The sequence below is a fragment of the Miscanthus floridulus genome, chromosome 2, assembly GCF_019320115.1.
Source record: "Miscanthus floridulus cultivar M001 chromosome 2, ASM1932011v1, whole genome shotgun sequence".
In the NCBI taxonomy this organism is placed as follows: domain Eukaryota; kingdom Viridiplantae; phylum Streptophyta; class Magnoliopsida; order Poales; family Poaceae; genus Miscanthus; species Miscanthus floridulus.
Genome location: NC_089581.1, coordinates 12,171,407 through 12,186,390, shown reverse-complemented (window position 1 = coordinate 12,186,390; position 14,984 = coordinate 12,171,407). Strand labels below are relative to the sequence as shown.

General features: G+C 47.5%; 2 protein-coding genes and 1 non-coding gene across 3 annotated transcripts; 1 reads left to right on the top strand and 2 right to left on the bottom strand.

The window, feature by feature from the left end:
- The first annotated feature begins 1,673 nt into the window (after window positions 1–1,673).
- LOC136517182 (tubulin alpha-3 chain-like) lies at window positions 1,674–4,767 on the top strand. Its single transcript, XM_066510714.1, has 4 exons — window positions 1,674–1,929; window positions 3,080–3,314; window positions 3,399–3,769; window positions 3,896–4,767. The coding sequence occupies exons 1-4, from the start codon at window positions 1,837–1,839 to the stop codon at window positions 4,547–4,549; spliced, it is 1,353 nt and encodes a 450-aa protein (XP_066366811.1). The 5' UTR covers window positions 1,674–1,836; the 3' UTR covers window positions 4,550–4,767.
- A 4,427-nt stretch (window positions 4,768–9,194) lies between these two features.
- On the bottom strand, window positions 9,195–9,268 carry TRNAT-AGU (transfer RNA threonine (anticodon AGU)). The gene has a single exon. It is a non-coding gene; the product is annotated as a tRNA-Thr (tRNA).
- Window positions 9,269–9,629: 361 nt separating this feature from the next.
- On the bottom strand, window positions 9,630–12,638 carry LOC136537942 (uncharacterized). Its single transcript, XM_066529917.1, has 8 exons — window positions 12,445–12,638; window positions 12,209–12,290; window positions 11,536–11,589; window positions 11,323–11,414; window positions 11,126–11,239; window positions 10,333–10,400; window positions 10,109–10,220; window positions 9,630–10,028 (listed from the first exon to the last, which is right to left on the bottom strand). Exons 1-8 carry the CDS (start codon window positions 12,496–12,498, stop codon window positions 9,933–9,935), a joined length of 672 nt encoding a protein of 223 aa, XP_066386014.1. The 5' UTR covers window positions 12,499–12,638; the 3' UTR covers window positions 9,630–9,932.
- Between the last annotated feature and the right edge of the window lie 2,346 nt (window positions 12,639–14,984).

The window sequence follows — 14,984 nt, the reverse complement described above, 5'->3', positions numbered from 1 at the left end:
TAATTAACAATAGCTAATCCTTTAGATAGAAAAAAATTCTTGTTACTATTTTAGCTAACTCTTTCCCGGATGTTGTTGTTGCATATAGAATTTTGTTTACAACTCCTGTTAATGTTGCATCTGCGGAAAGTATTTTTTCTAAACTCAAATTATTAAAATCCTACTTGCGATCTACAACGATACAAAAAAGACTTAATAGATCGCACTTGAAAAATGGTATCTTGGAGATGATCAAGTAGGAAGATATAATTGAATGTTTCATTTCAAAGAATAATAAAAGAATGATGCTTTTCATTAGAACGTAAGGTCAGTTTGTTGCTTGAATATATACTATTTTTATTGTTTTAGCGTCAAGATTTGATATGTTCTAAGTAGCGTAAGAACCACATATTTTGAAGTTTTAAAATCAAGTGAAAGTATGTTTTGGTTATGTTGTTTTCTTGGATTTTAGGGCTCCATCACGTATTTCGTTCAGGAGCCCGAAAATCGTAGGTACAACCCTAATCATCGACATCACCTTCACTTTGTCGCATCACTCTCTGAATGTTTAATCAAATAAGAAAATAGGATAAAGAGCAATGTGGTTGCAAAAGGCATTTGATTTCTCACCGGTCGAAACAACCATCATCAATTGTAGACCTAACTTCTGAGCTATCTTGCATGGACAATCAGAAATCGAACAAAAAGAATGGAGCTGTGTGTGAGAAAGACAAGAGGAATTAGTTACTTCACTTTGTTTTTTATTTATCATGTGGGCAGCCAGTGATGCCTTCGCATCGCAGCACTTGGGGCCTGTTTAGTTCCACCCCAAAACGCCAAATTTTTCAAGATTCCCCGTCACATCGAATCTTTGGACGCATGCATGAAGTATTAAATATAAATAAAAAATAAAACTAATTACACAGTTTAGACGAAATCCACGAGACGAATCTTTTAAGCCTAATTAGACTATGATTGGACACTATTTACCAAATAACAACGAAAATGCTACAGTGCCCATTTTGCCAAAAATTTTGGATCTAAACCAGGCCTTGAAGTGAGATTCTATTTTGTTTTTTTTTTATCATGGGACCTGATTTTCTTTGGCTTAACTCCCACGCTCCAGAAGGCCTTTGATCCATGCACATATACATGGCCGTTACGGTTGCAACTGGCCGGCCATTCCATAGGCCCAAGAGCCGAAGGGTAACCATGTACTTTCCCGCGACGGTGCGATACAAAGTTTCAAATTTCAAAATTTGAAACGGCCGGCCAACAGAACCCGCCGCTCCCCTCCATTCCCCTGACGTCCTCCCATATCAATGCTCCATGGGGCCCAAATATTTCTTTCCATCATTTGGTCCCACGTGTCCGTGTCACAATATCCACGGCCGCCGGTAAAAATCGCCGAGACCCCGAGCGCGCCGGCTCCGCGGGACCCGCCCTCCACAGCTCATTCACACCGTTGCCGGCCGCTGATCACGCAAGCCTCAGAGCCGTTCGAAGCCAAACGGTCGTTAACCCCTCGTTGTCTCCGCCCCGCCCACCACCCAGAGGCTGTGCCATGGGCCACCATCACGCCGTCAGCCCCGAACCAGACGGAGGCTAGGTCTACCGCGCCGCGCCACACCATCACGGGCCGGCCGCGGCCGCCTCTCCCACGCTGCCTATAAAAGCCGTCGCGGGGCTGGGCGGCACTTATCGCTTCCCCTCGGCGTCTTCACAAACGCCGGCGCTTCCACTCTCGATCGATCGATCCTCGACCGCCCTTTCCGTCCTTCCCTGATCGATCCTCGACCATTCCCCTTTCCGCCCTCCCCCGATCGACGCGCGGTTGTTTGAGAGGAGAGGAGGAAGATGAGGGAGTGCATCTCCGTCCACATCGGGCAGGCCGGCATCCAAGTCGGCAACGCGTGCTGGGAACTTTACTGCCTCGAGCACGGCATCCAGGTGCGATCGCCTCGTATTCTCTTCCTCGCTAGGCATCCCCATCATCGTCTTCGATTGATTTCTGATTTGTTGTCGAGGAGTTCTGCGATTTGTAGTCGCAGGGCGCTATACTCGAATCGGGGTGAAGTGGTTAGGGTTTTTTTGTCAGATCTGTTGGTAGTACTAGTAGAGTAGGGTTCGAAATTTCCTGCGCGATTTGAACTGCGAATCATCCTGTGTTTGGGCGTATTGTGGATTTCGTTTGCGATTAATACTTTGCGGCGGAGATAACATGCCGTTCCGATCGAATTTTACATCTCGTATGCACCCGTCTGTTGCTGGTCACGCCTATTCTCAGACGGGTTGCGATGTCGCAATTAGTCATCGGCCTTTCGTGGTCGGTTTGGATCTGTTCTGTGCGTGGATGAACTGCGCTATCTCTGTATCTGTTATTGTCGAATAGGAGTTGATTGAATTCTCCTTATTGTTTCGTGAATCAAGCTCTGATTCTGTAAATTTTACTCATGTTGTTTCATTTCTTTGATCTGATTCCAAATTAGTATAGGAGAATCATGCTTTAGTTTGTGCTGTGCAACTGTAATAAAATGTCTCCTTGAACGGCGCTATCTCTGTATCTGTCTCTGTATCTGTTATTGTCGACTAGGAGTTGATTGAATTCTCCTTGTATTATTTCGTGAATTAAGCTCTGATTCTGTAAATTATAGTCATGTTGTTTTCATTTCCTCGATCTGATTCCAAATTGGTCTAGGGGAATGAAATTTTAGTTTGTCCTGTGCAACTGTAATTTGACTGTAATGAAATTTCTCTTTCCTATGAACTGCGATATCTCTGTTTCTGCTGTTGCCATCTAGGGGCTGTTTGAATTCTACTAGTATTATTTCGTGAATCAAGCTGATACTGTAAATTTATCCATGTCATTTCCATTTCTTCGATCTGATCCCAAATGAGAATATGGGAATGCCGCTTTAGTTTGTGCTGTGCAACTATGACTGAACTGAAATTTCCCTTTCCTATGAATTTGAGTTGCCATCATCCCTTTTGAATCAAATACTAATTAAATTGATGGTATGCTGAACCCTTGCAACCAGGCTCCTTTGATCCTTTCACGATATGATCTGAATTGCATTTAACACCTTTCTGTTCTATGCAGCCTGATGGCCAAGTGCCTGGAGACAAGACTGCGGGACACCAGGATGACGCCTTCAGCACCTTCTTCAGCCAGACTGGTGCAGGGAAGCACGTGCCCCGTGCAATCTTCGTTGATCTTGAGCCCACTGTGATCGACGAGGTGCGCACTGGCACTTACCGCCAGCTCTTCCACCCTGAGCAGCTCATCAGCGGCAAGGAGGATGCTGCTAACAACTTTGCCCGTGGCCACTACACAAGTAATTGCCCATCAAAAAACTTTGTGTTCCACAGAATAAGCTCATCGCAACTCATTTATGTTTTGCATACTCTTGTTCATGCAGTTGGCAAGGAGATTGTTGATCTGTGCCTTGACCGCATCCGCAAGCTCGCTGACAACTGCACTGGGCTTCAGGGCTTCCTGGTCTTCAATGCTGTTGGTGGTGGAACCGGCTCTGGCCTTGGTTCACTCCTCCTTGAGCGCCTGTCTGTGGAGTACGGCAAGAAATCCAAGCTGGGCTTCACTGTGTACCCATCTCCCCAGGTGTCAACCTCTGTTGTGGAGCCCTACAACAGCGTGCTCTCCACCCACTCCTTGCTGGAGCACACAGATGTCTCCATCCTGCTCGACAATGAGGCCATCTATGACATCTGCAGGCGCTCGCTCGACATTGAGAGACCCAACTACTCCAACCTGAATCGCCTTGTGTCTCAGGTAGAACAATTGCATTACACTGGGTGGGGATGTGCTGGTTTTGTTCATACATATGTGCTCTGGTTTTGTTCATACATCCTTGAAACCGATGCTAAAATGTATGCCTTGAACTGTTTTGGTGTGCAGGTGATCTCATCACTTACTGCTTCCCTGAGGTTCGATGGTGCCCTCAATGTGGATGTGAATGAGTTCCAGACCAACCTGGTTCCTTACCCGAGGATCCACTTCATGCTCTCCTCATACGCGCCAGTGATCTCTTCGGCGAAGGCCTTCCACGAGCAGCTGTCGGTGGCAGAGATCACCAGCAGCGCGTTCGAGCCGGCTTCCATGATGGTCAAGTGCGACCCGCGGCACGGCAAGTACATGGCGTGCTGCCTGATGTACCGCGGCGACGTGGTGCCCAAGGACGTGAACGCCGCGGTGGCCCTCATCAAGACGAAGCGCACCATCCAGTTCGTGGACTGGTGCCCGACTGGGTTCAAGTGTGGCATCAACTACCAGGCACCGACGGTGGTGCCGGGGGCCGACCTCGCCAAGGTGCAGCGCGCCGTGTGCATGATCTCCAACTCTACCAGCGTCGTCGAGGTGTTCTCCCGCATCAACAGCAAGTTCGACCTCATGTACGCCAAGCGCGCGTTCGTGCACTGGTACGTCGGCGAGGGCATGGAGGAGGGGGAGTTCTCCGAGGCACGTGAGGACCTGGCCGCCCTGGAGAAGGACTACGAGGAGGTTGCTGCTGAGGGTGGCGGTGATGACGGTGAGGAGGACGAGGAGTACTGATCTGCTTGCATGAATCTGTTCGGCCATGATATAGTGTTTTTCTCTCGCAACAAAACAGCATCAGTCGACTTATAAGCCATAGAAACGATCAGCGAACAGGGTGTTGGGTAATGTTGGTTTTTGCTTTCATGTCGCTTGTTGAACTGCTCTAGTAGTTGCATGTCATAATTGAAGTATCTCGCTTAAGCCCTGTTGGTTTTAAAGATATGTTGTGTGTACTTTTGAGGGTTTGTTTGTTCCTCGTTTCCTTGATGGGACGATCTCCTTTTTTTCACGTTTGATCGGGCCGAACCACCCTTTCGACACGAGCGGACGCGGCGTCATGTGTAGCGTGCCTGCGACGCCCGTCGCCACTCTGCCAGACTAGCGCACCTCCTTCCCCGGCCGCCGCAGTCAACGCTACACCCAAATCGCGCAACTCCGAACTCCGTCATCGGAGCGAAGCGCGCGGGCGACTGTACGTGCGCGGGCGCGGCGCCGCCCAGCACAACGTGGAAGAGACCCGTGCGGGCGGAGGGTGTGGGGTTGAAGCATCGAAGAGATAATGTTAGGGGCTTTGGGGTCCACGTGCGATTAATGAGAGTGGAAGAGGTGGTCACCAGGGGTCCAGAACACATGGGGCCAAAAGCTCATTTACCTTTTTTTTTTTAAAAAAAAGTTACCTCATATAACTTTATTTTAGGACCTGTTTGATATATAGGAGCTAATTGCCAGTATAGCTAATTAAAAATTAGCTCAAATTAGCCCTAGTGCATTTATAGAGAAGAATTAATAGGTGAACTAATTTCTTAGACAAGTCTTCAGCTAGCTCTTATCTAACTAGCTAGCCAACCATAACTAATTTTGACTAATTTTTAGCTCCAACTAGTAAATAACCATGTGTATCTAAACAAGTCCTTGGTCATGGCCAATGTGATTAATTAATGCAAGAATTTTAATTTCTAAGTACAAATTGCGATTATGACATTACTCCCTCCGTCTCCAAAAGAATGCAATTTTGAAACAGTGTCATATTTAAGTACATCAAGTTTGATCAATTTTAGAAAAAAATATAAATATTTATAATATAAAATAAATATCATTAGATTAATTATGATATATTTTTTCATAATAAATTAATTTGGGACCATAAATGTGAATACTATTTACTAGAAATTTAGTCAAACGTGAATTGCTTTAACTGGCACGCAACTAATAGTTGCATCATTTTAGGGACAGATGTAGTACGTGAGAGATTTAAATAGGGTAACCTTAATAATTTGATGAGGAGGTAATCACATCTAGCGATACCGTCATCATCCTTTTATCCAAACAAAAGACAGATCATTCCATTCCTCGCCATCCCCGACCAAGCAGAAAAAAAGAATCATCCCATCTATATATATGTAACCAAACCAGAACTAAACCGACCATTCCATAAAACTAGAGACATGACTATCACACCTCACATTGTCTCCGAAACAAAACAAACGCAACACTATGTTGCTTTTCCTTGTACAATTGAAAATTGATGCTCCAGGTATAGAACGTAGTACTAGATTGTCCGGTCTGCCTTGTTAAATACCTCTTTCCCTTTTGAAAACTAGTTCTTTTGCTTAGCGCGTGGAACGTAGGACTTGTTTGGTCGTAGGCCACGATAAGCCAAGCTAAAATTTAGCCAAGGCTAAACGGGGCAGGGACAAAACAGTGTGGTTTAGTTAATAATCATGCCAAATTTTGGGCAGGACGAGTTAAAATATTGTTTCGATAAGAGCCAAGCCAAATTTTATCACAACCATGAGTATGATGTGTAGAGTTCATGTCATTATTTTTTTCTTCATCAGAATATAGACATGGATGGTCTTGTTTTGTAGATAAAATCTCGATAAGAATACAATGGTGAAATCAAACTGAAAATCAGATATTTAGTTTAAATAGATATTTCTATTTAAAGTCTCATAACGAAAAAACATTCGATGCATGTGCAACCAACCACAGCTTGACACCTCAAGTTGGGGGTGGGTGATCCATGGAGCGAACCGCAATCGATCCAGCGATCCAACTGATTTCCGGAGGAGCACTGGTTGCTCCATCTGTATTAGCCGCTGACCCAATGGGGCCCAATGGTTATTATGGATAGCTCCAAAATTACTCAGACGCACGGCGAGGGGTGAGAACAAAAGAGAAGTCGCACACTTTGGGAACCAGTACGGCGGGGGCCTTGGGCGGCGCGGTCCCACTCGGCATAGGCGGAGTAATAGACGAGCTGGTAGAGCTCGTGCGAGTGCTCCGGCTGCAGCACCTCCGCTGCCGCCACCGCCGCCCATACGGCGTCCCCGGCGGCACCCGCGGCGGAGCGGAGCGCGGCGAGGAACGCGGCTGCGTCGGCTGCTACGGAGGCTCGGGTGCGGCGACATCGGGACGGTGTACCTATCCGAGCTCCGCGGCGGAGGCGCCGGCAACAGCGGCGTGGGGAGGCCCTGCTGGTTCCCGATGAAGGTGATGGACAAGGCGGCGCTGGAGAGCCGGCGGAAGCTGAGTTGTGCGCAGACAGAGCGGGAGATCCTCCAGCTGCACCCGAGCCATTAGCATGGTGGCTTGTGTCCTGTCGTCGCGCCATGCGTCCTGGCCGCCCTGGGTAGACCACGTACGATGACAGCTCACCGGCAGCAACTACGAGCGAGAACGAGCAGAGGAAGCAGCGAGGACGGTCACTAGCGAGAGCAAGGTTGTTGCACCGGCCGCAGCGCCCTCATCGGCGGCTGGCCAGGGTCCGAGATCCGAGGTACAAGCACTGAGCCAGAGGTTGCGCCGTATGTACTGCCAGACGGGGAGGATCGAACCGTTGGATCTTTCGGTTCTCTGGTTTCCGATCCATCGATCCAAATCCTTTGACTGATATTAGCATGAGCATGTTCGGCTGGAACTGAAACAACGATCGTATATGATCATGGATTATTACTGTCGGCTGGTTTAGTATGAGAGAAAAATACTATTCTGACTAAAAATTTATGATCGTTTACGACCAAACGAACAGACTGTTGGTTAAATTTTATGGACCGGTTCAATGAACCGCTCCACTGATCCGAACCACGCCCATCTTTATTGACACCCCACCCAGGTGCATTGCATTCAACCGACCAAAAGGAGGCGGCCAATTTTGTTGCCCGCGTGAGTGCCCGTATCGGCAGTTGACTGTAGCTGGCGCAGTGGCGCACGCCAAAGTTTCTAGGCTAACCAAATATGAGCCTAGAACTAAATGATGGCTAAATTTCTATGACAGACTAAAATTTGGCTTGGCTAACTCTGGTCTACAACTAAACATGACCACGCAGAGCTTAGCTCAAAGAAATCCAAAAAAAGATAATTAATTTAGTTTTTAGTTTGGACTATATATAAATATATTTAAACTACTTTAGATTAATTTTGATCTACGAGCTACAGATACAAGAGCTACAGCTCTACAACCTTTTAATAACCTAAAGCGAACACTTACAGCCAATGACGATGCTAGCAAGATTACGAAGTTATCGATACTCTATTGATTTTGTGTAAATGTAGTCATGACACTGGCGGTCTATCAGCCAGAACTGAGCAGAACAGAAAACTTTGCAAAAGGTTCCCAAAAGGCCAAAACTTCAGCTGAACTGCCGAGAAGAAAAGCAAAAAAAAAACTCACATTTCAGCTGAACTGCCAAAAAGTAGAGCAATAAAGAAAAACCATTCAGCTGAACTGCAAAAAAAGGGGAAAAAAGTTGAATTAAAAAAAAACAAAGTTAAGAGCAATAAAGAAAAACCCTTCAGGTGGACTAAAAAAAACAAAGTTGCAAAACAAAGAAAATTGCTTGAGCAATAAAGAAAAACCCTTCAAATGAACTGAAAAAAAGCAACGAATAAAAACCCTCAGCCTGTTCGTTTCGTCGTAAACGACCGTGGATTATTTACTGCTGACTGGTTTGGTGTAAGAGAAAAATACTATTCCCGATCGTATACGAGCGAGCGAACATGCTCCTTCAGCTGGACTGAAAATAAAAAACAGAGTTACAAAACAAAGAAAATTGCTTGAGAAATAAAAAAGTGTATATCTCCTCAGCAGGTGACTGATGGAAACTTTATCCATCAGTCACCACTCCTCCTCATCGGACGAGTGGACAGGACAAATAAGGCGAGCGGGTGAGCTGATGTAGATTTATGTGTGACGCCGGCGTGCTTGACCTTGACCTGGATGGTGGGCACCGGCTTCATGTTGGGCGACGGCTTGTCGTTGCCTGCCCCCCGCCGCCGCCCCTCTTCTGCACGAGCATCCCGCCAGGCCGCACCGCCCATACCTCCTCCGCCGGCACCTCCTACGTCGACCCCAGATTCACCGGTGCGCCCTGCTCTTGGGATTTGCCCTCAGCTTGCGGGAGGAAAAAATCGGACGGAGGGGTGAGGTGCCTGGGGGATTCCTGCTCTTGGGATTTGTAGGATAGCAGGCAACTGCCGTCTGTAAAGAAAAACCCTTCAGCTAAACTGAAAAAATGGCCAAACCGAAGCTGTAAATCTGTTACGAAAAACCCTTCAGCTAAACTGAAAAAATGGCCAACCGAAGCTGTAAATCTGTTACGAAAAACCCTTCAGCTAAACTGAAAAAATGGCCAAACCAAAGCTGAAAAAACAAATTATTTGCTTTCGTTGAGAGTCGAACTCAAGACCTCCCGCTTACTAAACGGGTGCTCTAACCAACTGAGCTACGAAAGCTTTTATTTTAGGTTCTTAAAATATTTTATAAGTTAGATACTTTCAACAGGATTTAAAATAATACGAAATAGATGTTATATCAGAGACACGACACTCAGATTTACCAGTCAAATTTTGAAGGACATAGATAGGCAGACACGTATAGACTCTCCAATATATAAAAATGATATTTATGTTCCTGCCGCTTCATGATCTGCAAGGTCATAGATAGGCAGACACGTACATAGACTAACCCTCCAGGACCCAACGGTTTCCTGCAACATCCCAAGTTCAAAAATTTGGTACTACCTCCGTTTGTTTTTAAATAAACGACATTTACAGCAAGCTAATTAGTTCAAACGTTGTTTGTTTAAAAACAGAGTGAGAAACAAGCATGTTAACATTCACCAAATCACTGAGCCGTGAGCACAGTGTCCTGTTTCATTGTATACAAAATAAGGTCTGACTGAAAACAGTTCAGTGCTACAGAAGGAATTTTCCCACTAAACAACATTCGGTGCCACCTTTGGCAAGGCAATGAACAAAACAGACAGATGGTGCCGAGGTACAAAAACATGGTACCTGGGATCTAAGTTATGACACATTGTGTGCTTATTCATCAGCTAGTTGAGCAAAATATGGAAAATGGAAGAACCCAGTTTATCAACCACAATGGAAGACAGATTCAGCGATAAAGGCTCTCAGATCTCAAGTTCTCAGCAATCTCAGTCTCCCAGCGATCACCATTCTCAAGCAATTTCTCCTTGTCGTACAGTAGTTCCTGCATCGTTGTATGTCAAGGCTTAGCAGCAAGACATCAAAAACTTGAGATCAAACCTACAGTGGAATCAAGTAGTTTACCTCGTGTGTCTCGGTAGCAAACTCAAAGTTAGGCCCCTCAACAATAGCATCGACTGGGCAAGCCTCTTGGCAGAACCCACAGTAAATGCATTTGGTCATGTCAATATCATATCTGTGATGAGATAAAAGCAACACAAGTTCAGATTGTTAAAGTTTAATTGCAGAACACAGTAAATCATAGTTCTATAGACAAAAAGAGAGAGAAAAAGCTTCATTTTCATTACCTTGTGGTTCGGCGACTGCCGTCTTCACGTTCTTCAGCCTCAATTGTAATTGCCTGAGCTGGGCATATCTGGACATCGTTCATATCATGTGAGCAATAGTTTTTTCTCAAATAGGCAGAGTTATATCAATAAGTGCCACCTTAGTTACCACAAGAACCATCAACAATCCAACCATCATAAGCCAAACCTACCCCACTACACTAGTATAACAAAGGCCATTTCACTATACTTAATTACTCAGAAACACCACATGTTGAAGCAAGCATATACCAAAGTGTTTGGTAAATCTAGTATGAGTTAGTGGAGACAAGGAGCCTATAAATTTTTATCTCTATATCATGAATTGCTGGTATTCAAAATTGAATGTATAATGCTGGTATTTCACAATTGAATGTATAATGCCCCCTCCAAAATTTTCATAGCCACCTTATATGAACTTGCTATACAACCGCAAGATGATAAGGAGCACCTAAAACATTGGGCAGCAATATGACAAAACTGATTTTGCTTTCAAGTGACTTACATTTCAAATATATTTTTATGACAAGATACATTAAAATATTAAAATCATAGTAACTCTTATGAACTCAAAAGGACCCACAATCAGGGTTTTGCGTTCCAGTTTAGCTAAAAATCTCAGACCCTGGCAGCACAGATACCAGTAGGTAACTGGTACTTTTGGAATTTGATTTGACAACTATTATTCGGGTAAGATGGGAAAACAACTGGTTCCTAGCTGTATTTGATGTTCATCGTCTAAAGTAAGAAAACTTTAAACATAAGTACAACTTACAGCTTCACATAGTTTACAAGCAATGCAACGCTCTTCCCCAGATTCGTAACGTCTGAGAGCGTGCTCACCACGGAAGCGGGGACTCAGAGGACCCTTCTCAAATGGATAGTTAATCTGCAATGTGGTGAGATAAAAACAGTCAATGGAAGCATACAACTACAGTACAGATAACGTCATATGTCAAATTCACCACTTACTGTAACGTTTCTATCGAAGAAGTACTTGAGAGTTAGCATCAAGCCACGGACCATTTCAGTTAAAAACAATGTATTGATGCTCCTTTCAAAGACTGAAACAAGAAAATCACAATGAGAGAGGGAGAACAACAATATATCGGCAGCAATGAACAAAATTGCCAATGATCATACTCTTGTCCAATGCACACAAAAAAAACATCATCAGAAACTCACCAGCATTCCAATCTTTTGCGACATCTTTTGCAAGCTGTTCTTTCTCCTCATCCTCTGGTCATTAAATAGGATTAAACACTCAGAGAACAGTAACACTGAGCAAACTCAAATTATGTATGTAAACACATAGGAGGACATGGAAATCTAAGTGTGAAGAAATACAACTCATATAGTAATCTGCCTAATCACTCATCAACTTCAAATGTGAAGTTCAACAGACCATCCTAAAAATAAACCAAGACGGCAAGGCACAACATCATATTTGAGAATTTCGTGTTGGCTGAAACTTGAAAGTCGAATTTAACTGGTAACCAAAAACTCATCCTGAAAAGTTTCATATACTGCTCTTTCCGAAGGTACCAAAACCCATCGACAGACAACTAATTGCAAACCAGACGCTCATATAGAACTGCACCGAATTATCCTCATCAATTTCTGATTTCAAATTCACCAGTCTGTCCTATTTGAGCATGTCATGTTGACTGAAACTTGAAAGGCATACAATCAATCAATAACCCAAGACCAAACAGTTTCATGCATCCCTCAATTCAGTGCTCTTGCAAACTACTCGTAACATATACAACATATAGGAAACCAGCTCAACATGAATCGCATTATTTTTTGTGGTACCGATACTGGCAAACAGCGCAATAGAAAGGGGGACAGCAGTGACCTTTGAACCGCTTGGGAATCCCCGCGTTCATGTAGGTACGGAGGTGCCCCTGCATCGCCGACGCGGCCGGCCCGAGCTGCGCCTGCAACAACACCGGCACCACAGAGTCACACACGCATCCGCAACGCCAGCACCCAGGAATGACAAGGCTCTCGATCTGAGAATCCGCGAGCGGATAGAGGGGATCTGGACTCTGGAAGCGCCGGGCACGGGAGGATACGGCTAGGGATTCGTACCGTCTGCCTCGCGCGGAGCGCCTGCGCTGCCTGCCGGGCTAGGAGCGCCGCCATGGTGGTGCGACCTCGACGGCGACGAAGCGGCGGAGGCGATGGGCTCGTCGGACCGAAACGAGGGGGGTGGAGGCGTGGAGCGGCCGGTGCTGGGCTGCGGGTTAGTGGCTGCGGAGATGGCCGGGTGGACGAGGAAAGGAGGAGACGCGCTGCGGGTCGCGAGTGGGCTGAGCTGTGTCGGAGAGAGCGGCAGGGGGCCCAACGGATCAAGGCGGTTCGTTCCTGGGGTCGGTTTGGAGTTGGGACCCTGTACCCGTAGACCGTAGCCGTAGCTGGTTTCTCTTCTTGGTAGGGAGGGCCTGTTAGGCTCTAGTTGGTAGAGCTCTCAAAGTTTTCTCAGCTGAATCCAGCATGAGCTCTGCCAAATAGTTTTTTCAAAGAGAAGTGATTCTCTGCTAATTCTATAAAGTGATTCTCTGAAATATACTAAGAGGCTGGGAGAGATGATTCTGATTCTCTGAGAGAAGTGATTCTGTGGCTGAAAGTAATTCTCTTTGATTCTTTAACATAAACTCTCAAAATCACGATGGGGAATCACTTCACGGAATCAGCAGAGAATCACTTCTCTCTGATAAACTGTTTGGCAGAGCTCCTACTGGATTTAGCAGAGAATCAGCTCTGGGAGCTCTACCAAACAGTGCCTAGACACATCTATAAATGTCCATGCAGCCCGAGGCACGACGACACGGCACGAAGCCTATTTTTTTAGCCCGACACAAGCATGGCCTAGCCCGAGGGTGCAGGTCATGCTGGGGCGCTGCTTAGGCCCGTGGGCTGGCACGGCATGGCCCGGCCTTCGACGGTCGGCCCGACCTGCCCCTCCCCCTCCTGGGCCTCCTCACTCCTTCCTCCCCTCCCCACGGCCCAGTGCGCCCCACCGTCCCCGCCTCCCCCCTCGGCTCGGCTAACCCTAACACCCCATCGCCTCCACGTCCGCGCAGCCTGGTGCCGACTAACCCTAACACCCCCTCCCGAGAAGCACGGGCAGCCACGCAGCCGCAACCCCTCGGCCCTCGCTCCCTCCCCGAGTCGTCGGCCGGCCTCAACTCCTCCCCCCTCCCCAAGGCCGACTGGGTCTTCCCCCTTCGGCCCTTCTCCATCCTCTCTCTCTGAATCCGTCACCAGCCATGCCCGAATCTGTCGTCCCCTTGGCCGGATACGGCCTGTAGGCACGCAGATGTGTGGTGCCATGGTGAGAGGCGGCTGCGGTGGAGCGGTGGTGCAGTGGCAGGGCTATGGTGCAGCGGCAGCGCCGCGGGAGCCACGCGGGCTACTCCGGTGGCCCTACTGCGCCGTCCGTGGCCCAGCTGCTCCGGTGGCCGTAGCTCATGGAGCTGCGGGCGGCATCGAGGCCGGTGCCGCGCGGGACGCCCCTCCCTCCCCTCGGCCCTCGTGCACGGGCGCCGATGTCGCGCCCCCACGCGGGCGCCCCCTCCCCGCCTCCACTCCGGCGGCCCACGCTTCCTCCCTTTCCCCCTCTCTCTGGCTGCTCGCGCTTCATCATGGGCCTAGGCTGGCCCGGCATGCTGGATTGACCGTGCTTCTCGGGCCGGCCCGGCCCGATAAACGGCCCAGCAGGCCGTGCCTGGGCCGTAGGTCAGGCACGGCCCGGTAGGCACGACGTGTCGTGCCGGCCCGAACACTGTTCGGCCGTACCTGGCACGGGCCCATGCCGTGTCGGGCCAGGCCGGCCCGTTGAACATCTATAGACAGATCCAGCAAGAATTCCGGTTCTAGGTCATTCTAAGTCTCAGCCATAAATTATATGATTTATATGCCCATTAATTAATGTATTAATAACTATGTAAATTGTTGATGTGCATTATAGGTCTTGTTTAGCTGCAACTCGCAGCACTTAGGGTCCCTTTAGTTGGATTTTTAGGAGTTGCTTTTGCTTAGAAAAAGCGAAAAGACAACCAGAAGGGTGGGAATCTTAGGAGCTGAGGCAAAAGTAGCTTTTTCTCTAGTGCAAAACACATAACAACTCTCTCCTGCTTTCTCCATCTGTGAAAACGGTAACTTTAAAAAAATATCCACCTGCCACTAGTTTACGAAGGTACCCATTCATTTTCCCTCTTTCTTTTATCATTCGTGTGAACTGCCTTACAGAAGCCTTGCGAGGAGCGAAGAGAGTGTCGGCGCTATGGTTCCTCCGGTTGCTGCGCTCCCCACCGGTGGGCCGTTCCGCTGTAGGGTCGGTCCGCCGCGGCCATGATGCTCCACGGTCGGCCACTCCGCTCTAGGGTTGGTGCCCGTAGTCCAGCGCGCCTACGCCGGCAGCCCCCGGAATCTGCCCTAGGTGGAAGAGGCCCCTGCGCCTCTCTCCCTCGTCGGTGCACCCTGCAAGACACATAGCGCCTCCTCCCCGGGAACAGACACGCAACGCCATTTGGATGAATATGAGACCCAAACATATTTTAAGGTCGAATGACATGCTTTTTGGGTTCGGGGACCGGGATGACACACTCCAACAAATTCGAGGACCG